At 37.4% G+C, this 24,665-nt stretch overlaps 6 protein-coding genes across 6 annotated transcripts; 4 read left to right on the top strand and 2 right to left on the bottom strand.

The window, feature by feature from the left end:
* Nucleotides 1-2,039: 2,039 nt before the first annotated feature.
* Nucleotides 2,040-3,267, top strand: BCR41DRAFT_416379 (hypothetical protein; the record flags this gene model as incomplete). Its single annotated transcript, XM_022029525.1, has 3 exons — nucleotides 2,040-2,248; nucleotides 2,482-2,762; nucleotides 2,868-3,267. 3 exons carry the CDS (start codon nucleotides 2,040-2,042, stop codon nucleotides 3,095-3,097), a joined length of 720 nt encoding a protein of 239 aa, XP_021875418.1. The 3' UTR covers nucleotides 3,098-3,267.
* Nucleotides 3,268-4,106: 839 nt separating this feature from the next.
* On the bottom strand, nucleotides 4,107-4,433 carry BCR41DRAFT_402250 (hypothetical protein; the record flags this gene model as incomplete). Its single annotated transcript, XM_022029290.1, has 1 exon — nucleotides 4,107-4,433. One exon carries the CDS (start codon nucleotides 4,431-4,433, stop codon nucleotides 4,107-4,109), a length of 327 nt encoding a protein of 108 aa, XP_021875417.1.
* A 912-nt stretch (nucleotides 4,434-5,345) lies between these two features.
* BCR41DRAFT_365067 (thioredoxin-like protein) lies at nucleotides 5,346-5,844 on the bottom strand. Its single transcript, XM_022026112.1, has one exon. The coding sequence runs from the start codon at nucleotides 5,734-5,736 to the stop codon at nucleotides 5,356-5,358; it is 381 nt and encodes a 126-aa protein (XP_021875416.1). The 5' UTR covers nucleotides 5,737-5,844; the 3' UTR covers nucleotides 5,346-5,355.
* Nucleotides 5,845-14,308: 8,464 nt separating this feature from the next.
* On the top strand, nucleotides 14,309-18,556 carry BCR41DRAFT_343358 (S-adenosyl-L-methionine-dependent methyltransferase; the record flags this gene model as incomplete). Its single annotated transcript, XM_022022330.1, has 3 exons — nucleotides 14,309-14,919; nucleotides 16,641-16,755; nucleotides 17,930-18,556. The coding sequence occupies exons 1-3, from the start codon at nucleotides 14,492-14,494 to the stop codon at nucleotides 18,554-18,556; spliced, it is 1,170 nt and encodes a 389-aa protein (XP_021875415.1). The 5' UTR covers nucleotides 14,309-14,491.
* A 605-nt stretch (nucleotides 18,557-19,161) lies between these two features.
* On the top strand, nucleotides 19,162-21,360 carry BCR41DRAFT_426836 (hypothetical protein). The gene is made up of 2 exons (XM_022030784.1): nucleotides 19,162-19,334; nucleotides 19,479-21,360. Exons 1-2 carry the CDS (start codon nucleotides 19,179-19,181, stop codon nucleotides 21,327-21,329), a joined length of 2,007 nt encoding a protein of 668 aa, XP_021875414.1. The 5' UTR covers nucleotides 19,162-19,178; the 3' UTR covers nucleotides 21,330-21,360.
* A 1,948-nt stretch (nucleotides 21,361-23,308) lies between these two features.
* Nucleotides 23,309-23,839, top strand: BCR41DRAFT_290809 (GATA zinc finger-domain-containing protein; the record flags this gene model as incomplete). The annotated part of the gene is made up of 2 exons (XM_022020347.1): nucleotides 23,309-23,564; nucleotides 23,682-23,839. Coding segments are annotated over 2 exons (414 nt in total), but the record flags the coding sequence as incomplete, so codon positions are not given.
* Nucleotides 23,840-24,665: the final 826 nt, after the last annotated feature.

Raw genomic sequence — 24,665 nt, 5'->3', positions numbered from 1 at the left:
ATTTCCTGTACAATAAGAAAATAAAACCATTAAACATACATTCCAGAGAAAACACGAAAAAAGAGGTCTTAATGATAGTCAAAGATAATAGTAGTATCACTCCTAAAGAAAGACATTAAGAAGTCAAGTCTATCAAGTGAATACATTCCTACTCTGCATGATCTTTTAGAATTCATCACCAGGTTTTGTCTCAGACAGATGTGTTCATGAAGCTTTACGTGAGATATGGGGAGCGTTGTAGAATGCATCCAGCTTGAAGGCATGGCCGTTTATGACACACATATAAGTGATGGTGTCGATTTATTCTTTCAAGTCTGCAAGGATCTCCGGTGTTTGGATATGGAATGCGTAAACAAACATAGGAGAATTCGATTTTTCAACTGTGAATATACCAAGTCTCGATGAAGTTGAAATACACAGTCTTCCAGAGCTATGTCTTGGAAGCATAGAAATAAAGGGAAGCATATGGCGGCACCTTCCAGGCAGTTTAGTGAACTAAGACGGCCAGGAGTTCCTCTTTGTCATTTCAAACAACTCTCTTTGCATGAATTATTCGCAGACGAGCAGAAGGTCTTGGAGGATAGATACATTGCACGAAAAGCAGGAAACAGAGACTCTGCGACACAATTGAGATGCTAAAATTCGATGCACAAATTGAAAGGGCAGATAGCATTGTCCAAGCGATTTTATCCAATTGCTGACGTCTGAAGGAACAGACGGGACCTAATATTACAGTTACAGAAGGTGTCAATGGTGAGTATTGACCTCCACATTTTAAGCGTCCTGTATGAAGCTGACGTTGCAAGCATTATATCGAATATACATTTGCTTTATCCACTACCTTCCGCGAACATCCTTTTTATCCCAAGAAATGAAAGCGTTGTCTAATATCTATAAGATAGGTGAAATGACTTGAAGGCTGCAACGATGATATTAAAGAGATTGGGATTTCTTTGCATCTTTGCATGATGAGTAATCTTAAATTCTTGAAGATCCCAGAAATCATTTTGCTTGTAGGTGGTTTCTTATCTCGAAATGATCTCCTATGCTGTATTCGTGCCTCCTAGATTTTTCACTACATACTTGTCAGATTCATTTGGAGAAAGATCCTTGTTAGTGAATATAATGATGAACCGGCCTATCCTACTAAGGAAGCATTGGAGAAGTACAAGAAGTACATTAAGGAACTTGTGTTTTATTGCTGCTTCCTAGATAAGTTCACCATTGTAAGACTGCGATCGTCTCCAGTCCATCGAATATACATATAAACGAGAGCTCGTCCGATCGGATTTAGGTTTTCAAATCTCACAGTTCCACAATCACTATACTAAGATTTGGGGTGTCCAGCTTCGCGGGGGATATGGAGGACAATACTGGAATGCGCACACCTTGAAGCCTTGCACATCTACAAGACATATATATTCGAAGATGAGCGTGGTCACAATTTTTATTTTTATTTTATTTTTATTTGATCTGTATACATTGATGCATTGTTAGTTTTTTCTGATTGAATCTGTTTCGCGTTTCGCACATATGCTCTGACTCTCCATTAGCTGGCGTTTATATCTCCTTGATAGCAATATATTCTTTGATCTGGTCAAAATGCTAACATTTCTGCCATTACCACACTCTCTTATCTTTCTAGAGTCATATTGTATTTTATCGTGATGCGGTTGACGCTGGAAATATCGGTGGGATGTACCTCGCGCAAATGCCTTCTTAATACGACCTGAGAAGTTTAAGTCTAAGATGGCAGCAGCGTGGACTGCGAGGGTTCCCTTCATCGGCACAGTTAGGCACTTGAGGCAACAATGATTGGAAAGTCGAATCCTCATTTGCAAATTTGTAAGCAGAATAACCATAGTTTTCGTATGCTTGAGCAATACCATTCTTCTCTTCATGAATATTTAACCTAATTTCGGCTTGCCACAGACCAAGGGATATTGTTAGCACCCACTCTCTATGTCGCAGTGTTTGAGGCTTCTCTGTAATTCCCAGCCACCCCCGGCTCTTTAAATAAACTCAACTCTCTTCGCACGATGTACAGCCTCAAGTTGGATCCTTTAGAGATCCCCGAAATTGTTTCGCTTGTTGGTGACTTCCTCTCCCAAGCTGACCTTGTCAAATGTCTTCGCATCCCCAAAACATTCTACAATGCACTTGTCAGCCTCGTTTGGAAAAAGGTCATCATTAGCTATAGCCCATGCCACGCTATGAAAGCACTGAAGAAACACAAGGAGACCATTGAGTAGCTTGTGGTTTTGGACGATTTCCTAGGGGAGTACGAGTCATTGCAAGGTTGCAACCGCCTTAAGCATATCATCTGCGGTACGATATTCGGCAGACGTCCAAGTCTTCTTACCCCAGAAGGTCCTCCCATTCTCATCAAGGCCCATAGATTCACAATCGCTAAGCTTAAATTTAAATACATGAATTTACAAGGGATATGGGGAGCAATACTGGAATGCATCTATCTTGAAGACTTGATTCTATCCAGTTAGATATAAGAGATGATGAAGTCGATCTATTCTTTCAACTCTGTAAGAGGCTGCGGTGCTTGGATATGGAGGACACAAACCTCGCTCGGCTTCCTCTCAACTTCTTGGATGACGACACGGATACATTCATTTTTCCAAATGTAACTGCATTACGCTGCGAGCACGTTGCTATATCCAAGGCCCCGTATCCACATACGCCCTGGTATTGCCTCGGCATGTGGATTAGGAGGCGCCCAGGACTAAGATCATTGGATTCTGAGATTAGTGAGCCTTGAGAGCATTCGCCCACAGGTTTCTACAGGGCAGTATTTCTTGATTATTTCTTCACATTAACAAATCTATCGGAACTATGTCTCCGTACGAAAATAGAGGACAAGGATATGGCAGCGATTCTCAGGCGGATGACTGCACTAAGACGGCTACATGTCTCCAGATGTGAGGTAGGCCCGTTCACTATGCGAGAATCACTAGTGGGTGATCAGGAGGCTTGGGATCATGGACAGGAAGTACGCAAACTCTGCGATACAATTGAGGCACTGGAACTCAATACACAAAGCGCAGTACCTGATAGAATGCAGGTCTTTCTTGAGAGGAGCTAGGGAAGCTGGCTCGATCACAGTTTCCTGAAGAGGCTGCATTATTTTTAAACCTCTACCGCGATAAGCATCGGCAGATGCAACCTGAGGATGCGGCGTGGATTGTAAGCAATGGGCCGAATATTAAAGTGTTCTGCGTTGTGGATCACAATCTAGATACACTCAAGCTCGTGGATAATTTACTCCGATCGCACAACATCAGAATATTGGAATATGACTAGTGAACACAGCTTTAGAGTCTGATTAGGAAGACATGGCTCCTGAGTTCCTGAGTTCCTGAGTTTGAGTCTCCTGGGAAAGAAGGGGTGCCTATGGCTGTGTTTGAGGAGATGAGTAGATATGACATGAACTCTTTTCTCCGTGTCATGAGCAGACGCACGCCTTTGCTGTCAGCTTCATCATTTAGGCCTCTTTTTGGTTCAATCACTCTCTTTGTAGCCAAAGTCGACTTTATGTCATGCGTTCATCTACACTGTGCCGCATGTATCAGAGGATCTAAGCCTGTGTTTTTGAGTTGCAAGAGCCGGAAAAAGTCAAAACAAGTTATACGAACGCGTTCCTCCTGCAGGGTCGTTAATCCAATGCCAAATGAAGTTTAATTCTGTCCGCTTTTCAAGAAGCGAAGCAAACCAAAGCAAAGATATCCGCAAGTCCATCCTTGTCCATTGTTTCTGTCCTCCTCTACATTGCCGCTCTGCATTCATATTCACTTTTACATTCACCTCTGCATTTATCTCTCTCTCTCTTTTTTTTTTTTTTTTTTTTTTTTTTTGAGTTAGTTCCTACATCTCCAACCAAGACCTTATTGGTATTTACAAGAGAAATAGACTTTCGTAAGGGGTTAGTTAACTTGTTGCCAATATTGTCACTATTGTCTTCATACCTTTTTAAGTATATTGAGAATGAGGGAAACAATAATACATGCGAGGGCATAAAGATCCGGATATTGGGACCTTACACTATGGTATTGGACAAGTATATAAAATGATACTTAATACTTAATACTTGGAGGCTATTTATTACTGTTGTTATCAATATTATTATTATTGTTATTATTATTATTATTATTACTATTGTTGTTGTTGTTGTTGTTGTTGTTGTTGTTGTTGTTGTTGTTGTTGTTGTTGTTGTTGTTGTTGTTATTGCTATTATGATTATTGTTGTTGACAACGTAACGGGCACAGCAAAGATCATCATGCTTGGCATTGGAGAATTGAGCATCGAAGCAACCAGTATCCCAACGGACGGGTGTAGTGCCTGGGGGACAAGCAGAGTCACCACTGACACAGTATCCTCTTTGTTCCTGACATGTAATGGCTTCCACAGCAACAGTAGCCATGGCAACTACAAGCCCGCCGACAAGCGCGCGAAAAAACGAGGCCTTCATTTTTTTTTTTTTTTTTTTTTTTTCCTTCTCTTTTCTTTTATTATTATTATTATTATTATTATTATTTCAAGTCTGAATAAAAAAAAAAAAAAAAAAAAAAAGGATGAAGGAAAAACGAAGAGGCGAGAGGGAGGATATGAGTGAATGGTTATTTTTATACCGTTGTATGAGCGGGATTGTTACCTTTATAAGTTGACATCGACATTGAAAAGCAAATCTAACCTTTATTGCTTGAAAATAGGAAAAAAGGAAAAGAAAAGAAAAGAAAAGAAAAATGCTTTGTAATACGAAGAAAAGTCAAGGTCGAGGAAGACGAGGTGAAGAAAAGAGTGAGCTGGAAAAGAAAAAAGAATTTTATATTCGCTATGTTTTTACATTTATATACTTGTTGAACACCAAAGTATCCCAAAGTCATCTTTTTTAATTTCAAAGAAGAAAGAAAAAAAAGAAAGAGATGAGATCGAACCAAAGAAAGTCCATATTTTGGGAGGTTGATGAATATTCAAGAGCCATGTTGACAAGGATCAAAGCAAAATAGATCGAGGGGTAAAGGGGATGGATCGGGGGAAAGCTGTATCCGTATTCTTCTCCTTTCCTTCTTTTCACCACTGCATCTTCTACCTAATATAAAACATGCAGGTATATTTACTACACATTCATTGTCTCCTGAAATCCGCCCCCATCTTCAACCTTGGAGGGAGGGGGTTGGACATGCATTGTCTGCATGGCGGTTAAATTGATTTACGTTACAAGTAATGATTTATTGGGAGGAGGAGGGGAGAGGGAGAAAGGAGGAGAAAATGGATGTATATATATATATAATGTAATGTGTATATTTCTATTGGTTCTTTTTTTTTTTTTTTCGTTTTTTTCTTTATGCTTCCGATATCTTGGTCCAAACATCCTTGTTCAAGAGCTCGACCAATCTTCCAGATTCTTTGGCTTTATGAGTATCATCAGAACCACCGAGATGAGTTCCTTTGATATAAACATTAGGAACGGTGGATTGACCCGAGAGAGCTTTGAGCTCCTGTTGGATTTCAAAGCCTTGTTCATGCTCATCCAGTTCCAAAGCCTTATAGGAGATGGACATGTCATCGAATAGGTCCTTGACACGTAAGCAATAAGGGCAATAAGATTTAGAGAAGATCATGACTGGATTCTGAGCAATGGAATTCCTGATGAGTTGACGAACGGCTGAAGATGAGGATGCAGCCCCTGCAACAGCTGTTGCTAATACACGAGAAGGCAACATGGATCCCAAAGATATAACGCGCTGATTAAGAATATATAAATGTATATATGTATATATATAAAAGAAAAAAGAATAGATTCGGAGAATGAGTATGCAGTGATGGTGAGGTTAAAGACGGTTGGGTGGCGCAGCAGCCAATGACACACATTTATACCAATTCCGATCTCCGTTACTCCTGAATCAAAAAAAAACCAAATTTTAATCGGGACGCGTGCGCGCGCGTGTGTGTGTGTGTGTATGTGTAAGTGTGAAAGTGTGTGTGACGACGCGTTGTGAGACTTTATACTTGTACTCACATTTCTAAATTGGATTGCTTTCCCCCCCCCCTATTCTTCCACCTTACTATCTATATACCTTACCTTACTTTACCCAATGCACAAACACTCCAGGGAAAAAAAAAAAAAAAAAAAAAAAAAACTGTCTAAACATGTATGACAACATTAGAGGGAATTTTTCTCCAGGACCAGTTTTTTATTTGTTTTGGCTCTTACACTGGCTTTTGCTCTCTCTCTCTCTCTCGGAGATGCTATTCCGGCGCTCACTGGTAATATTTATATAAATGTTTGGAAAGTAACTACATGTACACATTTGTGTGTTAGATATATGTAATACGTAATTAGATATATGATATATTATACACACACAAAGGTATGGCTGAGCTAGACGCGACAACAGGTTATATAAATATATATATTCAGATATGGAAAGGAAAGAGACAGAAAAAAAAAAAAAACTACGTAAATATTACGCCCTACTGAGCGTACATCTAAGATTGATTGCCAAAAAATAAAAAATAAAAAATAAAAAATAAAAAATAAAAAATAAGAGCTTTCAATGTACAAAAGCTCAGGCATTAACTCTAAAATACAAATGATGAAGACAATTCGAACTAAAATGTCATTTTTTTTATTTTTTATTGTCAATGGTTATGGATAAAAAATGAGAAAGGGTTAACGATGAATCATGGGTGCCACATGCTATATACATAAGTATGCATACATGTATCCATATGCACTTTACACTTGCACAACATTACACCATAATGGAAACAAAAGAAAACAGTGACCATGTAAAAAAAAAAAAAAAAAAAAAAAATTAAAGACCATCCCCATCATTCATGGGTACTGAGGTTGAGCGGCTCTCTTTAGCTCTCATCCACAATGTTTTTTTTTTTTTTTTTCTCATTATTCTCTAATCTCTTCCCATCCCCCCTTTTCTATTTGCTTTTATTTTATTTTATTTATTTTTTTTTTTTTATTTTATTTTTTTTTGTAAGTTCATCTTAGCCGTTCTTAAACCTTTCTGGTTTATTTCAGTTTTTTTTTTTTTTTTTTTTTTTTTTTTTTTATTTGGTTACATATTCTAGTTATCAAGCTGACGCCATGTACAGACTATAGATCGCAACAAGTCTTTGTTGTTATTTTTCTTGTTTGTACATGCTAATTTTGATATTCATATTAATTTCTTTTTCTTTTCTTTTCTTTTTTTTTCTCGTTACTCCATTTTTTTTTTTTTTTTTTTTTTTTTTTTTGCTCCCACTTTGTTATTGCATGGTGAATGTTTTTTTTTTTTTTTTTCTTCTGGCCATTAAAAGTCGCACGCTCTCGTGGAGATGAAAGATGGAAAGAATAAATAAATAAATAAATAAAATAAAAGGGAGGGAAAACACATTTGCTCAATCGAAATGGCTCGCCTTCCTATATCGGTAGTATATAGAGTTAATCTCAACGGCAATCTTGCATGGGCTTTGAAATAGAACGTTAAAAACGTGGGTCATAAGAATAGACCGACATCAACAACAACAACAACAACAACAACAACAACAACAACAACAACAATAAACAATAAACAAAAAAAAAAAAAAAAAGTCGGGTGAACTTTCTGGCTTTTATTTTATTTTTTTATTTTTTATTTTTTTTTTTGTATAGCCACATTTATACAGTACAGTGCAGTACAGTAGATGAACTGACCTGCATACTCATCTATAGAGGAAAGGTCTAGTGTTGTGTTGAATAGTTGTAATGTTGCATAAATGTGTACATGTACTTGTCCAGAACTCAATTAGTCCTTTTTTTGATCAGCGTGCCGCCTTTATTACTTTTCTTTTTTTTTTTTTCCTTTTTACATTGTATGTATACAAGGCTCTGCATGCATGGGCGAAGAGTCTTTGAAGGGGAAGGGGGAGGGGGACCAAGTGGCGGCTGTTAGTACGTAATTTTACAGTTTAGGGACAATTATAGTAGCAGTTTTAGTCATTGTAATAGCCGTAACAGTCGTTGATTACAACTTGTTTTACTTTGCTTGCTAGACTAGCAGCCAGGCCATGGGGGGGGGGGGAGGAGCAAGCTCTCTTTTACTCTCTTTTCTCTCTCCCCAAAAAAAAAATAAAAAAAAAAATAAAAAGAAAGGATGGGATACGCATGCATGCATGCATGCATGTTTTGTTCAAAACGAGCCTTAGCCTGGTTTCCTTGTTTCTTTTTCTTTTTTCTGTTTTATTCTTTTTTCTTCCTTCCTTACTCTCTTTCTCCACAGAGCCGGATGAGATGGACGAAGATAGTAACGGCGCTTTACAGTTTTTTTTTTTGTTGTTTTTTTTTGTCATTAATTATGTGTTATTATTATATATACATTATATATTATTAATATTATTAATATTATTATTATTAATCCACGTTTTCCAATGACCTCGAGGTGTGGTTGCATTATGCATTCTCTCGTCAGATCCCCCCCCCTCCTTCTCCTGAAGGCCTCTCGTTAGACTATTAAATAAATAAAAGACACGTTTGCGGCATGTCCAACGAGCTCCTTTTTTAGATCGTCGTACAAAAGAGATGGATAAAACATTGCTGCGCTTAAACGCTCTAGGAGTTTAAAGGGCCTATTTCAAAACTCTAAAAGACTTTTTTTTTTTTTTAAAGTGGGGAAAGAATGGATGGAGAGGGATGGATAGGGATGGATGGGGATGGAAACAAAGGAATGCTGGTTAGAACCTTTTTTTTAAAAAATGAGCTCTCCCTTTTTTTTTTTTAACAAGGGATTTTTTTTGGTCACAAGGTTAAAAGACCGGATTGATCATGGTTGGGTTGTTATAGTCTACCATACATGTCCATGAACATTATTATTTGCTTCTGCTGTTTTTGTTGCTTTTATTGCTTTTATTGCTGTATCGGTTTATTCATAGAACAGTTAAAAAAAGTGTCCGACTCCTCCGAGTCTTCTAGGCTCTCTTCAGATCTGGTAAGCTAATGGATGGCTTCTGTGTGGGGAAGGGAAAGGGGCGGAGAGAAAGGATATCAAAAATTGGTCAATCAAAAAATTAAAAAATAAAAAGTAAAAAGTAAAAAGGTAAGATGGAAAGGATGAGGCGCTTCCAATCCCAATCCCAATCCCAATCCCAATCCCTGTCAATCCCATGTTCTTTGATTCCTGGTTTTTAATAGGAAGTTATCGCCTGGACCTGTAAACTGTACCTGAATATAATCGAACTGAATAAAAAAGATTGGATAAAGTCCGTTCAACTTTTTTATTTTTTTTATTATTATTTTTTTATTATTATTATTCTACCAATACCAAAACTAATACCAATGCGAATAACATCCTCCGAAAGGAAAGGGTCATTTAGGGATAACAACAATAACAATAAAAAAAAAAAACAGATCGAACTGAAACATTGGATTCCCTTTCTTTTGTTCTGCGCAATGGCCTTTAAATGGAACAGACGAAAATAAAAAAGACATGCGCATAATCAAGGTATATATAATATAATCTACGAATCTACGAAACTAAAAAAAAAATCCCCAAGGAGTTTTTATTCAATTAGTCAGATCAGAGGAACAAGGCATTGTTGATTAAGAGTCGGGAAAAAGATCTCACGCCCACACACAGACACACGTAAGCCCCTCTTTCTCTTTCCCTTTTCTCTGTTCTCTTTTTCTAATGTCTGCTGTTGGTCGTTGAAAGGTAAAAAAAAAATAAATAGCCCTCCGAAACGTTGCTTAGGGGTCTACCGACATTCTTTGCAAAGGGTGAGAAGGCTGGGGAGGAGTGGGGGGTGAAAGCTAGAGGTGGCATGTGTATAATCAATGTTGAGAAATACACATAGCAATAACGGTGGCAAGTGGTGTATAACAATGATGATCATTATAAATATAGTTATAACTATTAGATATATATGTATAACTAAATAATTATTATAATAACAACAGTAGGTAAAAATCGTGTTTCCATTTCTAGACAAATGGTGTTTTCCTCCACCACCAGCACCCATTCACTCTCATCTATAAAAAAAAAAAATAAAAAAAAAAAAAAAAAATGACCAAGCGTGTTGTTACCCCGGTGAGATGTTCCATATCGAGTCTGGACAGTCTGGCAACTCTTTTTGTGTAAATGAGGTGAAGCTATCACCGGACTTTTTCTTATATATGTATATATTTATTATAGATGTTATTCCTGGGGTCATTACGATTGCTGCTGCTAATTGCTACTATTGCTAGATTACTCTATTGGTATAACGAATGTATTATTATGACTATGATTACGGCTTTGACTCATGATCAAGAGAATGCATGTTATTGTCATTATTGATTATTGTTTTTTTTTTTTTTTTTTACTCCACCTTGATAGATTGGGCAATGTCATTATGGCAAACCTCTTTTTTTTTTCTCTTTATTTTCTTAATCAATTCTTTAATCCTTCTCCTGTTCTCTTTCTTTAGCTCTTCTTGCAATGACTTTTTTTTTTTTTTTTTTTTTGCTCAATTCTTTAAACAATGCTCTAGTAAAAAGTAAAAAAAAAAAAAAAAAAATCTGCTCTTTGAAGACGATATAGTGTGTTATTGGTCTATTATGAGGATATGTAGGGCGTAAGGGTGAGTTATATAGATGTTTTTTTTTTTAAAAAAAAAAAAAAAAAGGTCCACAAGTAAAGACAAAGATCTAAGAAAAATAAATCTAGAGATCGGTCGTGTTTATTGCTCTCTATCGCAATGCAATTACTTCAATCAATTTTTTTTTATAGTCTTTTTTATTTTTTTGCCAATCATCTAATCCATTATTTCGACTTTTTGATAGAATAAAATGTCGTAAAGAGAAAAAAGAAAGGGGGGGGGGTAAAGAGGAAGAGTTTGAGATGAGCTATACTTTTATCGTACAAAGTCAACCAAACAGAACAAGGCCCGGTCTTGTGAGAGTTTTTTTTTTCTTTTTTCTTTTTATTACTCCGTATATTCACATCGCTAAAAAAGCTTTTTATAAAACTTTTTTTTTTTTTTTTTTTTGTGGTATGGTAAATGCGTAAATCATTTAGATGTTACACGCGTTTGTTGAGGCGTTTAAAGAAAGTTATAATTTTGTATTCTTGTACACTGTAGCATTCACGAAGTATATATTTGATTGATAGGCAAGATATATAATTGCAATGCTAATGTATGAATCATGACATTGTGTAAACATCTATTATCTCTAGTCTACAAATACACACGCATACACACACCTTTTTTTTTTTTTTTTTTTTATGATTTACTCTCTGTTTTGCTTTGTTTCCTTCATTTACCGCCAAAAACTAAAAAAATAAAAAAATAAAAAAATTCAATAAACATTTGTAATATGAGCTTCGGTGGCAAAAAAATTTTTTTTTGTAAATGCAAGAGAAATGTGTGTTTGAAAAGAGAGAGAGCAGAAAAATAAAAAAAAAAGGGGAGAAAACAAAGGAAGCCGTTTTAGCACAGGTCTAATACAGCGAAGACAAAGAGAGCTTTCTATTAGAGGGTGGATACTCAACAAAAGAGAGCTGAGTGAGGATCGATTCAAGCGATATCATCTAATCCATTAAACCCATTAAATCCATTTAAAGAAATAAAAGATGTATTTATACATATATATATATGTAAAATAACCAGCTTTTATTTTATATTTTTTTATTTTTTATTTTTTATTTTTTATTTTTTATTTTTTACATTGAGAGCCATGGTAGATGAGAGCGACGATAGACAAGAAAAAAAAAAAAAAAAAAAAAAAAAAAAACATTGAATGACAGAAAGAGAAAAGAAGAGAGCGATGGTCTTTTTTGTTTCTCAAAGACTCTCATCAATAAAGGCGAATTGATTCAAATTAAAGAAATGGAAATGGATGTAATATTTCTCCATCCCGCATCCCGGGAGTCCAATGTAAAAATTATGCTCTGCCGCTTGAACATCCAAAAGGACATGCTATGCAACTGTTTTTTTTCTTTTTTGCATGCAGAATGTGTGTTTTCTGCAATGCTGCCGTTCCATTATTTTGTTATTGTTGTATATTTATAATACTTTTGTTATTATAATTGTTATTATATTATATTTTTATACACATTATTTGTTATTATATATTATTGTTGCTGTTGTTATATATATATTATTGTTATTTCTATTCGTTATTATTACTATTATATATACTACATGTATAGATATATATATATATTATGTATATAATGCCATGATGTTGATGTTGTTGTTGTTATTGATGATGATGATGATGATGATGATTATTATATATTATTATTATATATTATTATTCATCACATTGTTTGACATCACCTATCGATATCAATTCAAATAAAGGTCGTTCATTGATTAACCTACACCTTGCTACATGATTTCCTGTACGACTCGGCCATTTGATGTTTTGCAGCACAGACAAAATGGAGGAGATGTATTCAAAAATTGTTTGATTACTTACTTTCTTGCCATTCTTCGTTGTCAACATGTAAATGTTCACCGGTCCATTATTGTTGTAAATGTTTGCATCGTCCGGGAGCTCTCCGTGAATCTCTCATGTCCTCGTTTCATATCCTTTTTTACTCTTTATTACTTTTTATGTGTGTGTCCATGCTGCACAAAAAAAAAATAAAATAAAATAAAAAAAACAAATGTCTGAACGAACACATGGGGGAGGATGTATGGATGTATGGATGTTTGGTTGTGAATACGAATGTTTAAATGTCGAGGAAGATGCGTTTAAATGTCCATGGATGCGTTGGCATTCATTCAAATGACACTCATTTCTCCATATTGTCCTCAGCCCGGATTTCTTTTTTTCTTCTTTCAATTTGCTCCGCCTTTTTGCATCTCTTCTTTCTTCAACTCTTTTTTTTTTTTTTTTTTTTTCTTTCTTTCTTTCTTTTCTTTTTCCCAACCTCTTCTCTTTTCTTCTTACTTCTTCTCTTCTGTCATCTCACTCTCTTACTCACACTCACACTCACACTCAATTGACGATTACAGCACTCAAAGACCCGTTCCTCCTTCGTGTTGCTTCTTGGTCCTTGCTTGTTCTCAATCAACATCTGTTTGTTTTTCATCATCCTTTTATCATTACAGCCATCGTTCCACACTCCATCCTCAGGATTTCAGTATCAGGATTTCAAAGCAAAGACTTTGTTTGAATAGACCTGAAGTGAAAAGAACAGAGAGCAGAGCAGAGCCAGAGCAGAGTCTCCCGAGTACGGCTTGAAAAAAAGTTGGATCCAATCGTGAGTAGCTCTTCAAGCGTGTACATGAATGTTTTCTCTCTCTATTCCGCCCAAAAAAAGACACGCTCCAACCTGAACTCTCTTTTTTATTTTACATTTCGCTCTCTTTTCTTTTTCTCTCTTACATCTCTCTCATCACTCTTGCTCAATTACTCTTTCAGTCTTTGTCTTTCTCTTTCTTTCACTCTTTCTTTCTTTCTTTTCTCTTCTTCTCTCTTCTCTTCTCTTCTCTTCTTCTTCATCCTCACATTGATATAAAGGATAAAAAGGAGAATCACTTTATATCTCTCCACATACTCTTTCCCTTCCCCTTCTAATCTCCTTTGCTCCACTCCACCTTTTCTTTCTCTTCTTCCTTCCCATCCATTTCCACACATCTCACATCTCCACTTTATTTTATTTTATTTTATTTTTATTTTATTTTATTTTATTTTTATTTTTCCCGCGTTTTTATTTTTTTTTTTTTCGTGTCCTACCCTGTGCGCAACTCTTTTTACAAACGGCATCACATCCATTTCCATCCGTTCTATCCGCTCCTTTGTTTGTGTTTATTTCTTTGTTGTCCCTTGTCCATTTTGAACAAACTTTTGTAAGAAACAGAAGCAGAAAAAAAGAAGATTGAAAAGATTGAGATAAAAACAGAGAGAGAGAGAGAGAGAGAGAGAGAGCGTTTTTATTATATATATTTATATATAAAAGTTCATCTCTTTTCTTTTTTTTTTTTTTTTTTTTTTTTTACTTCATCATTCATTCATTCCATCACATCTAATCACACTTCATTCCATTCCATTCAATCCAATCCAATCCAATCCACTCCACTAATCCATTCCATTCCATTCATCTCTTCTACTTTATTTCCTTTTCTTCCCACTTTGCTGGATTACATCAACCTTCTGCATTCATACTTCCATTTTCTTTTTTTAAAAATTGATTCAACTCGACACGTTTGAATCTTGTTACTAATCTCTTTGTACCCAATTTACTTTTTTACACATCTCTCTCTCTTTCTTTCTTTCTTTCCTTTTCCTTTTCCTTTTCATAGTCCTTTTCATAGTCCTTTTTTTTTTTTTTTTTTTTTCTCCCTTCTCAACAACCCGAAAAGCATCTTGCATACATATATTTTTTTTTATATACATTTCCTCCCTTCCTTTTCTTTTCTTTTCTTTTCCTTTCCTTCCCCTTTCCCTTCCCTGCCGACATAGTTTATTTATATTTTTAAATCACCTAAATCAATCAGCCAGTGAGACCAGCCATGGGAACAAATCAATCTTCATCGCGTTCCTCCAAAGATTCCGCTGGAGGACATGGTCAATATCAGATCCACAGTAGTGGAAGTGGTCATGGCAAATACTCCTCACGTAACAGCAGTGGAACACATTTGGATCGACCCCATAATGGTTCCTCCCCTTTTATCCCCGGCAACCACAGCAATAATAGTTCTTCCCTTCAAAAGGCTTTAAGCAGAAGAAGATCGTCCAATCGAACGATCGAGACTAGTTCCAGTCATGGTTCCATTTCCCTAAACAACAACAGCAGTGATCATTATCGCCAACATCATCACAGCGATCTACCTAGTCATCAAGAAGAGGGAGAGGATGATTTCAAGTACTATCATGGTCGTCGATACCACAATACCTCTAGTCTGTACATGTTGCCAAACGATTCTCAAGAAGTTGACAGGTAAATAGACTTTGGAAAGGATTCATCCCATTACACAAAAAAAAAAAAAAAGAAAAAAAAAAAAAAAAAAAAAGTTGAGTGTGTGTGCAAGTGTGCAAAAGTGTGTGTGCGTGGGTGTGTGCGGACATTTTTTCAGGGACAAAGAAAAAAAAAAAAAAAACGCGGGAAATTTTTTTTTTTTTTTTTTCCTTTCTTTCTTTCTTTCCAATAAGACAAGAAAGATGAAGGAAGCTATGAGGACCATGAGGGTTAAACATGATCATGAACATGATTATGAATAATATGGACACAAAGACTTGTTTCATTCACATATAGGACAAAAAAGTGAATAGATTCTCATTCTTCTGATGAACCCGGAGTACTCTCTTTCTTTCTTTTCCCATCCATCTTTATTATCAATCATTCTGTATGGTACCAATCTTTAACGGAAGGGTTCATCTTCTTTTTGTCCGGGTTAATTGTGGACGATGATTGACTGAGTATGAAACCCATTTATTTCTTTTATTTTATTATAATCTATTCTATTTTATTTTATTTTATTTCTTGCCTTCGATTCTGAACAATGGGTGGGCGGTAAAATGGCAGTGTAATGCACAAGTGTTTTTATTTTTCTTTGGAGACATGGAGACATGGAGGCATGGTATGCAGATCTATCCCCCCCAATATCTGTTTTCCTTTGCCCTTATCTAGGGGTGACGAGAGACAAATAGATAGATGGACGGATGAGGGAAAGGGTCATCAGTCGACTAGTTCTTTATGATGACAATGATATGATGGTACATAATAACATCAGCGAAAAAAAAAAAAAAAAAAAAAAAAAAATGACAAACTAGCCATAATGGCATGTGCACGTCTTTTTTTTTTTTTTTTTTTTTTTTTTTTATTTTATTTTATCTAATTGTTTACACACAAACATGCGCGCTCGCGTACATTGTCCCATTTATTCCTTGTTCATACCCTTTACCCTACCTTTCCTTTTTCTTCTGACAACCATGTCATGTTCTGACTATTGCATGTTACATGTGCTCTCAACATATTCATGATGTTGTATACAACTTTTTTTTTTTTTTTTTTTATTTTTTATTTTTTATTTTTATTTTTTATTTTTGCGCACGGTGATACATACCTCTTCCTATTTTAGAGATCAAAATGAAAGCGAACTAAAATGAAAATGGAGTGGAGAAGGAGAGAGGAAGAGGAAAAAAAAAAAAAGAGGATCAGCACATCTTGAGTAACTGTTATAATGAGCCTGAATAATGGAAAAAAAAAAAAAAAAAGTAATCTTCTTCGCGTTACCTCTGGTACAACGCGAGCTGTACTTTAAAAAAAAAAAAAAAAAAATTCAAGTAGTACCTCTGCACCCTTGTTTTTCCTTAAATTCCCTCTGATTGTACACGGAGGAGTGGGAGGTGAAGGAAGGGTGAGGGGCTGTTGGGGAGAAGGAGGGGGAAAAAACGTATTCCGATAAGGAATTCTTGAACTACATGGATGAAAATTGTTGGGACAACCAAAAAGTAATCATAATAATGAAAAAAAGATTAGGAATGTAGCGCAGCATACTATACTGCATCATCGCATGCATGTATTAATATGTAGATGTGTATATGTTGTATATATATATTTCTATATATCTATACATCTATATATTTATATATCTATGATAAACAAAAAAAAAAAAAAATCACTAATAACAATCTGTTTCGTTTTGTTTTTGTTTTTAGACTTCATCTTCAGCATTACATCTACAAGGTTGCTTTGGACAAGAACATTCACGTTCCCATTCCCGAGAATGGACGCGTCATGGATTTCGGCTGTGGACCGGCGACTTGGACAATGGTAAGCTTTTTTATTTTTTATTTTTTTTTATTTTGTCTCGTGATATTTATTTTCTACATTTTATTTTACATTTTATATTTTATACTTTATACTTTGCTCGGTCATTGTGGAGAAAGAGAGAGAGAGAGAAAGAGAGAAAGAGAGAAAGAGAAAGAGAATGAGAAAGTGAATGGGTAGTGAGGGTGAGCAAAAAAAAAAAAAAAAAAAAAAAGTAGAGGAATGCATGTGTATGTGCAAGGATTGTTTTGAGCAGAGTTGGCATGTGCAAAGACCAATGTTTTCTTTTTTTTTTTTTTTTACTTTCTACAATGCAATGCCCCATTCATGTGAGCATTGTTTAATCCTACACTACATTCATTCTTTTTTTTTTTTTTTTTTTTTTTATTTAAAAAAAAAAAAAAAAAAAAAAAAAAAGTCTTGTTTTGGACGTCAAAAGTATAAGGTGGAGAAAGTAGCCATCAAGCTATCTATATATTTTAAAAGAGCGTTAAAGAGCATTAGCATTGAACCTTTATCAAAGACCAAAGAAAAAGAGGGGTGCTAATGGAGACACACTAGCGCATATTACCCAAGCCATGCAGCTTGCTCCTGCTTCTGCTCCTGCTTCTGCTCCTACGCCTTGCTCCTGCTCTTTGTCGTAATCTATTTATTAGTCTTTTTTTTTTTTTTTTTTTTTTTTTTTTTTTTTTCATGTGTTATTGTGCTATAAAGAACCCCCCCATCGCGATTATCCTTTAAAGAAATGGAGAGAAAAAAAAGGAAATTAGGAAATTAGGAAATTAGGAAATTAGGAAATTAGGAAATTAGGAAATCAAAAAAGCAGAAAAGCAGGGGCGTTTATTTTAGGATGACAAAGGTTGCATCTTTGCTTGGGTCCGGGCGGTAAACAGCTGCTTCATTCTTTTGACTTTTCTCCCCACATTTCACATTTCCGATTTCGCTTCTGTATTTTCACACACATCTCGTAGCCACAATCACAAATCACAACCGTTACTCCTTCTTATCATCATAAGTTTTTTTTTTTTTTTTTTTTTTTTTTTTTCTTTCTTTCTTTCCTTTGTCAGACAGGGCCTTGTTTGTCAGTGCCATGTCATATGCTAATGAATCAATCTTATTTATTTATTTATTTGCTTGCTTGCTTGCTTGCTTGTTTATTTTTGATTATATATCATAGGATATGGCTACGGAAATGTCGACTATCAACTTTGTGGGCGTTGATATCTCACCCATCTACCCTACAGCGATTTATCCCCGCAACTGTAATTTCTACAACGAAGATATCCTCCAGGGCGTTTCGCAACCCGACAATGTCTTTGACGTGGTCTTTCAACGGAACCTGACCTGTGGCTTCACTTTTGAGCATTGGCAAAAGGCAATGAATGAAGCCTACCGAATTCTGAAGCCCGGTGGATATTATGAATGCGTGGAGACAGATGTGGCAGTTCAGAATGCAGGACCTCAGACAAACTTGGTCTTCGAACATCTGAGGGTCTCGATGGCCGCTAGAGGAGTGGACCCATCGATTGTGCGGTCGCTGGATCGATTGCTCGCAGCTGCTGGGTTCACAGAGGTGCATGTGAAGGAATACACGATCCCCGTAGGAGAGTGGGGTGATAAAGTAGGCCAGTTGTGGAAACAAAACATGTTCCAGGTCCTCGACACGGTGAAACCTCATCTGGCCAAGGCTGCTAGGATCAGTGAGGGACAGGTTCAGGAGGTTGTGAATGCGATGCATCAGGAGACTGCTCAGTACCGATCTAGTCAAATTGTCTATGTTGCTTATGGCAGGAAGCCACTGTGATCTTTAAAAAAAAAAAAAAAAAAAAAAAAAAACACTTTTTTGACCACACATCCTCTCCGTTCTATTATTATAATTATTATTATTATTTACCAATATTATTATTATTATTATTATTATTATTTACCAATATTATTATTATTATTATTATCATTATTCTCATTAACATTATTGTTATTAACATTATTATTATTACTATTTCTGAATGGCTCGCTAAAAAAAAAAAAAAAAAAAAAAAATCCACGAAAAGAAGAATTTCTTTAATGGAAACATTAATTCACAGATATTTAAAAAAAGAAAAGGACTAGTGCTTTAAAAGATAGTGCTTATTTATATTTATATTTATATTTATATTAAAATAAAATAGAAGAGTGGCACCTCAGATCATAGGGACCATCACTATCAGGACCATTGAGAATATTGGAATATTGTTGAATTTGCTTTGTCACGTAAAACGCGAAAAAAAAAAATCTCTTCTGTCAGTATGACAATATTTGATTGGCCAAATGGTTCGACTCCTTCAATCTTATACTTTTTTTTTTTTCCTCTTATTTTCTTAACGCTTCTTCTCTCTCACTCTTTTTTTTTTTTTTTTTTTTTTTTTTTTTTAAACTTTCATGGAAGCATGGAGCTACTTGAACGCGCGCAATCACTTTTACAGGAATGCAATGACATCATTGCTAGTCTTGAAGCATGGAAGACAGCTAATGCATCCCTCGAAGTAGATGGCATCCAAAAGATGACTTCGGCACTCTTGTCGGAGCAAAAGTTCTTGAGGAAGGTATATATACATGTATATAAACTTTTTTTTTTTTTTTTACCAAATGGATCACGTCGTGAAATAAGAAAAAGATAATTCAATCATATTCATTCATAGCCTGTATTTTTTTTTTTTATTTCAATTTAAAATGTCGCAAAATGTCAGGTGGCTGCAACGCCTGCGGAAGAAATCAAAAGTGTCCAGTTGACATCCTCAAACGTGCCTTATCTAAAGTCTCTTGTATGGGCGCTTATTCAAAGTAAAAACCCTGTTGCTGTCCGGAAAGTCTTCACCTATAAACTCGATCCCTTTACGGTCATCGAACCATCTGAAAAGTTCAAACCTCTTCCGGTCAATCAGAGTCAAGGAGCATCATCAAAGAAAACAGGAGCTAAATACGGCAATGACAATGAAAATGACAATGACAATGGCAATGACAATCCGGGTGGAGAGAGCAAAGGAGGAAGAGCAAGAGGAAAAGAAAGAGGGACCTCTATCTTGCCCCTTATAACCTCTCAGCCATTGTCAACAGCTTTTGTAAATGAACAAGTGTTCCAGGTTAAAGTTGATGTCGTAACAGATCATGGCAAGAGTTGGTTACGGATCAATGCTGGAAGCGTTTGGAGCCTCGCACACGAGTTTGCTGGCATGGAAGATGAGAGTGATGAAGAAGAAGAAGAAGAAGAAGATGATGATGATGATGATGAAAAAGAAGAGGAAGAGAAAGAGAAAGAGAAAGAGAAAGAGAAAGAGGAAACAGGTGGAGAGGGTAAGAATGACTTTGAAGGAGATGACAAAAGCAATCGTGGCCTAGTATGGGCTCGTGCAAGCACTAGAAAGCCTATTCATGTCAGCAAGGATACACACCCAGATATGACATTATTGACCAGGAGCCTCGTCCTTGCTGCGGATCAGAACCGACTCCATTATAATCATATCCCGAGTCTAACCCTTCGATTTGCAGGGGTACAACCAGATGAAAGTCCAGCTCTTGAAGCCATGATCCATAGATCCGTCCGCGTAGGCAGGGTCGCGCAATCCGTTTCTGAAGGCACATACAGGATATTCCCAGTCCAGACTATTTTTGGTCCGATCGAACCCTCCAGGTCCACTCCTGAAGAGGCTAGTCAATTCCTATCGGGAACTCCTCTCGATCCGAGCTTTGCACCCTTCTCTATCCCAAGTTCTGTGGATGATATGGTGCTTTTTACAAAGACATTGCATCTCGATATCACCACACTGATGGCCCTGAGTAGTTTTTTATGTCATACGATCCGACCGAATCCGAAATTATTTACTTCGCCACCATTGGTCCTTCAGGCACAACAGGAACATGATCAACCGTTATTACCGCTTTTGGCCAAAATTTTTGAAGGTCGAGACCGCCTTGTGATGTCAAGGGCAGCTGTAACACGATTCAAATCGATTTTAAATGTCATTGGTGGACCTGAGGAGAAATGGCGTGGAAAGGTCATGTTTCATGATCCTTTGAAAAAAAGGAGTTCCTTTGAAGCGGATGAAACTATAGAAAACAAAGAGACTATCAGAGAACGATGGGTTCGTGGATCGGATTGGGCACAACAATATGGGGTCTTTGCTACTGGTCCCCCTCGGATTGAAGTGATTGAAGACATTCTTGGCCCTGATCAAAATCAACAAGAACTGGTATCAGAGTCAGAGTTAGGAGAAGAAGCAGAAGCAGTAGCGGGAGCCGAGTTGGAGCAAGAACAAGAACAAGAACAAGAACAAGATCAGACAAACTCGAATACCCCTACAGGTGTTAACCGAAGAGAGTTAAATATGACACAACTTCATACACGGATCTTCGCGACAGGCTACTATGGACGGTTGACAACGATTACTGCTAATCAAGTTGGATACCGAGCAGTTATTCAAAAGGGCTATCTCCCTGGTGATATCAGTGTTTGGTACCATTCACCTCGATCCCTTGCAGAAGCCAAGCTGCCAGTAAGAACAGAGATCCCTATCCGACTTACTCCAACTATAGACCTCTAGATGCAAATATCCTATAAATGCTAAAAAGCCAAAGCTAAAAAAAAAAAAAAAAAAAAAAAAAAAAAACTCTGATAAGACACACACGTGGGGGGAGAATATGTGTCTATGCCAATCGTGGGAGTGATAAGAATATGACATGACAGGTAAAAAAAAAAAGGCATTTAGGCCGTTATTCCATGTTCCATAACCATGTTATTGTACGTATGCTGTACGTGAATGTTATCTTTTGCTCACCGCATGTGAGTGGGATGGGATGTCAATCATGAACGTGTCTGAGTTTGTTTAGTTTGGTTCGGTTCCCTCTAATAATCGTGCTGACTCTTCTTTTGTTTCTTTTCTTTCTTTTCTTTCTTCAGCTTCACTCTGACACACTCCCCCCGCCCCATCCCGTCAAAAGGACTTTCCTCTTTGATCGATCTCATTGTCCGTCTGCACATCCTACAGCACGGACAACGAGTATCCTTTCTCTGTGACAATCACTATTCATATTCATCAGACAAAAACAAAAAAAGTTTCTTGCTGCCTCCTTCGGTAGCCTTTCTTATTCTCTTTTCTCTCTCACATTTCTTTTTTTTTTTTTTTTTTATATTATTTTTCTATTAATCATCCACTAGACCCTAACAGACAGGCACTCTAGTTGATATCCTTTTCTCGCTTCTCTTTTTTTTTTTTTTTTTTTTTTATTTTATTATTTACAATGGCTTACTTTTACCTCACCACCAGCGGCCATGTTGGCCGCGAAGTCGACTGATCTACCGTCCCATCTAGACGACGTTAAACAATACTACTATCTTTTTGTTCTTTTTCTTTTTTTTTTTTTTTTTTTGTGTTTTTCTCTCCAATTTTGCACTATCCATCACATTCTCCACAATCTACTACGCTTACAGCGCTCATCATCCCTAGCAACAAAGCCCATCTGTTGTTCTATAAATCATTCCAATTGACCCAATTTTTCCCGTGTCTTATCAAGCTCTTCCGAATTTCGTTTTTTTTGTCACCTTATCCCGGAAGGTTCTGGACCCACCCGCCAAAAAAAAAAGAAATTTTTTTTAAAGTTTTGCCCAATAATGTTTGCCAACGCCACCTCTCCTACCTTGGACTCGGCCTCGCCTGTCAGTGGCGGCTCACAGTCGCCTGTCAGTGGCGGCTCACAGTCGCCCGCTTGGATGGTTGATCATCCTGAGATGCTTCTCTCTGGTGCCGGTGACGTGCTTGATTATACTTCCTTCTCAGACCATTCACATTCGCCTGTTCTCTCGCTTCAGTCCTTCGAGTCTCAACAGCATAGCCCTGATCTCACTGCTTATTGTTTTGATGACTTTGATTCTCTATCGACTCCTGTTCACACATCGGATTCGATGTCCTTCTTGTCAACGCTTCCTGATGTTTCTATCAATTCCCACTCTCATTCGAATCAATTGAAGCCTTCCGCTGCTGAAACAGCCCGTCAGGCTGCACTCTTGCATGCCTATCTTGCTGCTCAGAATGAAGCCTACACTAATCAGCTTCGGATGCAACAGGAACAACTCCGATGGAACCTTTCTGCATTGGCACAACCTCATCAAGAGGATAAGCAGCAGCAGCAGCAGCAGCAGCAGCAGGAGCAACTTCAAAAGAAGGAGCAGAATAACGTCGCATGCATGGATCAACAAGACGGGCAAAGCGGCCTTACTGTCAGGCGCAGGTCATTGGACAATGCTCAAAAGTCAGATGCAGAGAATCTTGCACGCTATCTTGCTCAAATGCGTCAGGTGAAGGAAGAAGAAGAGAGCTTGTTAGATCGAGATTCTTCTCGTCATCAGAGCATGGAACACGCAGATACTTCAGAACCCACTCATGCCCCATCTTCGCCTTCTGCATCATCTGTTATCACCGAACGGTCCCCAAGTCCTAGTCCTAGCCCAGAGGCATCACAGATACCTTCATCACCATCCAACAAGGCTTCACAGAATCCCAAGGCTTCTTCCTCGCGCCAGCTCATTTGCTTTAACTGTCGAGTCACTCAAACTCCACTCTGGCGAAGGACTCCAGACCGCCAACATTCCCTTTGTAATGCCTGTGGTCTTTACTACAAGCAATATGGTGCCCACCGTCCTCTGAACGTGCGCCATAAGCTACCCACTGTCTTGGCTGATCCCCGGGCCCATGCCCTGCCTTATGGTCGTTCGTCCACTCGTAGTTCCTCCCCCTCAGGTCCAGAGTCCTCTGCGTCCTCTGATAGCGATTCAGACTCGTGTCGTACCTCAAACGATATTTCACGCTCGCTCCCGGACTTGACCAAGATGTACACAGATGCCCTGCTTCGCCCCACGGCTCAAAAGACGAATCCACCATTGATGATGGCCAAGCAAGGTATTGAGTGTGCCAATTGCTCTCAAACCCAAACCCCTCTCTGGCGCAAGAACGAGGCTGGAGAGCCTATTTGCAATGCCTGCGGACTCTATGCCAAGCTTCACAAGCGTGCGCGTCCTGTTACGATGCGCAAATCCAAGATCACACGTCGTCGTCGTGATTGGGGTGGCAACTTGGCCCATCAGGCACAGGCACAAGCGCAAGCACTTGCATTGTTCCATGCTCAGGTTCAAGCTCAAGTGGAGGCCCAAGTGAAAGGAGGAGAGGCTGCGGCGATTGAAGTATCCATGGTTCAGGAGATGAGTCGTAGAGCTCAGGAGCTTAATGGTCGTCCCACCATTCAATCACCGGTAGTGCATTCAAGTGATAGTGAAGAGGAGCAGTTATCTGTTTCTCAGGAGCAATCGTCTCCCACTGTTGATAATAGCAACAGCAACGGCAACAGCAACAATAACAATAGCAGTGGTACTGCTGCCACACAGAAGCTTTCTGGTAACCTCATCATGGACGAGCACAAGTTCTCAGATATGATCGGCCAGATGAATGCTCATCAAATGAACCGGTTCCTTTCGATCCTTGAGAGTCGCTGTGGTGTTTTGCGTAGCCGCATCCTTGCCAGCACAGAAGGTTCTGCTCAGGATTCTAGTCTGGATGACCTTTTTTAAATGAGCTTTTTAATTTTTTTTGTAAATAAAACTTTTAACAAAAAGAAAAATAATAATCATCATCATTCCTCGGTTTTGCGCCACAAAAAAAAAGGTCTGTGTGAAGTATTTGAAGAAAGCAGTGGTAAATGGAACCAGTGGAGAAATCAAAAGAAAAAAACCATTGACCTTTTTTTTTAAAACAAATTTCGATTTTCGACTATCTCCTCTTACAAAGCAAACTTTGTAAATAAATATAATAGTTGATGTCCTTTGCAGACTGGATGAATATATACCATTCGTTTGTGTAATAAGGACTAACTTGATTTATTGCCAATCA

The sequence above is a fragment of the Lobosporangium transversale genome (genome assembly GCF_002105155.1).
Source record: "Lobosporangium transversale strain NRRL 3116 chromosome Unknown BCR41scaffold_81, whole genome shotgun sequence".
NCBI lineage: Eukaryota > Fungi > Mortierellomycota > Mortierellomycetes > Mortierellales > Mortierellaceae > Lobosporangium > Lobosporangium transversale.
Note: the sequence above shows the minus strand (reverse complement) of the source record. Positions and strands in the feature narration are given on the sequence as shown.

What these genes read in the sequence shown, in the direction of transcription:
- BCR41DRAFT_365067 (XM_022026112.1), bottom strand. Translation starts at nt 5,736, where the DNA reads ATGTTGCCTTCTCGTGTATTAGCAACAGCTGTTGCAGGGGCTGCATCC.
- BCR41DRAFT_426836 (XM_022030784.1), top strand. Translation starts at nt 19,179, where the DNA reads ATGGAGCTACTTGAACGCGCGCAATCACTTTTACAGGAATGCAATGAC. An exon ending in AGCAAAAGTTCTTGAGGAAG is followed by an intron (nt 19,335 to 19,478) that starts GTATATATACAT and finishes GCAAAATGTCAG; the next exon opens with GTGGCTGCAACGCCTGCGGA.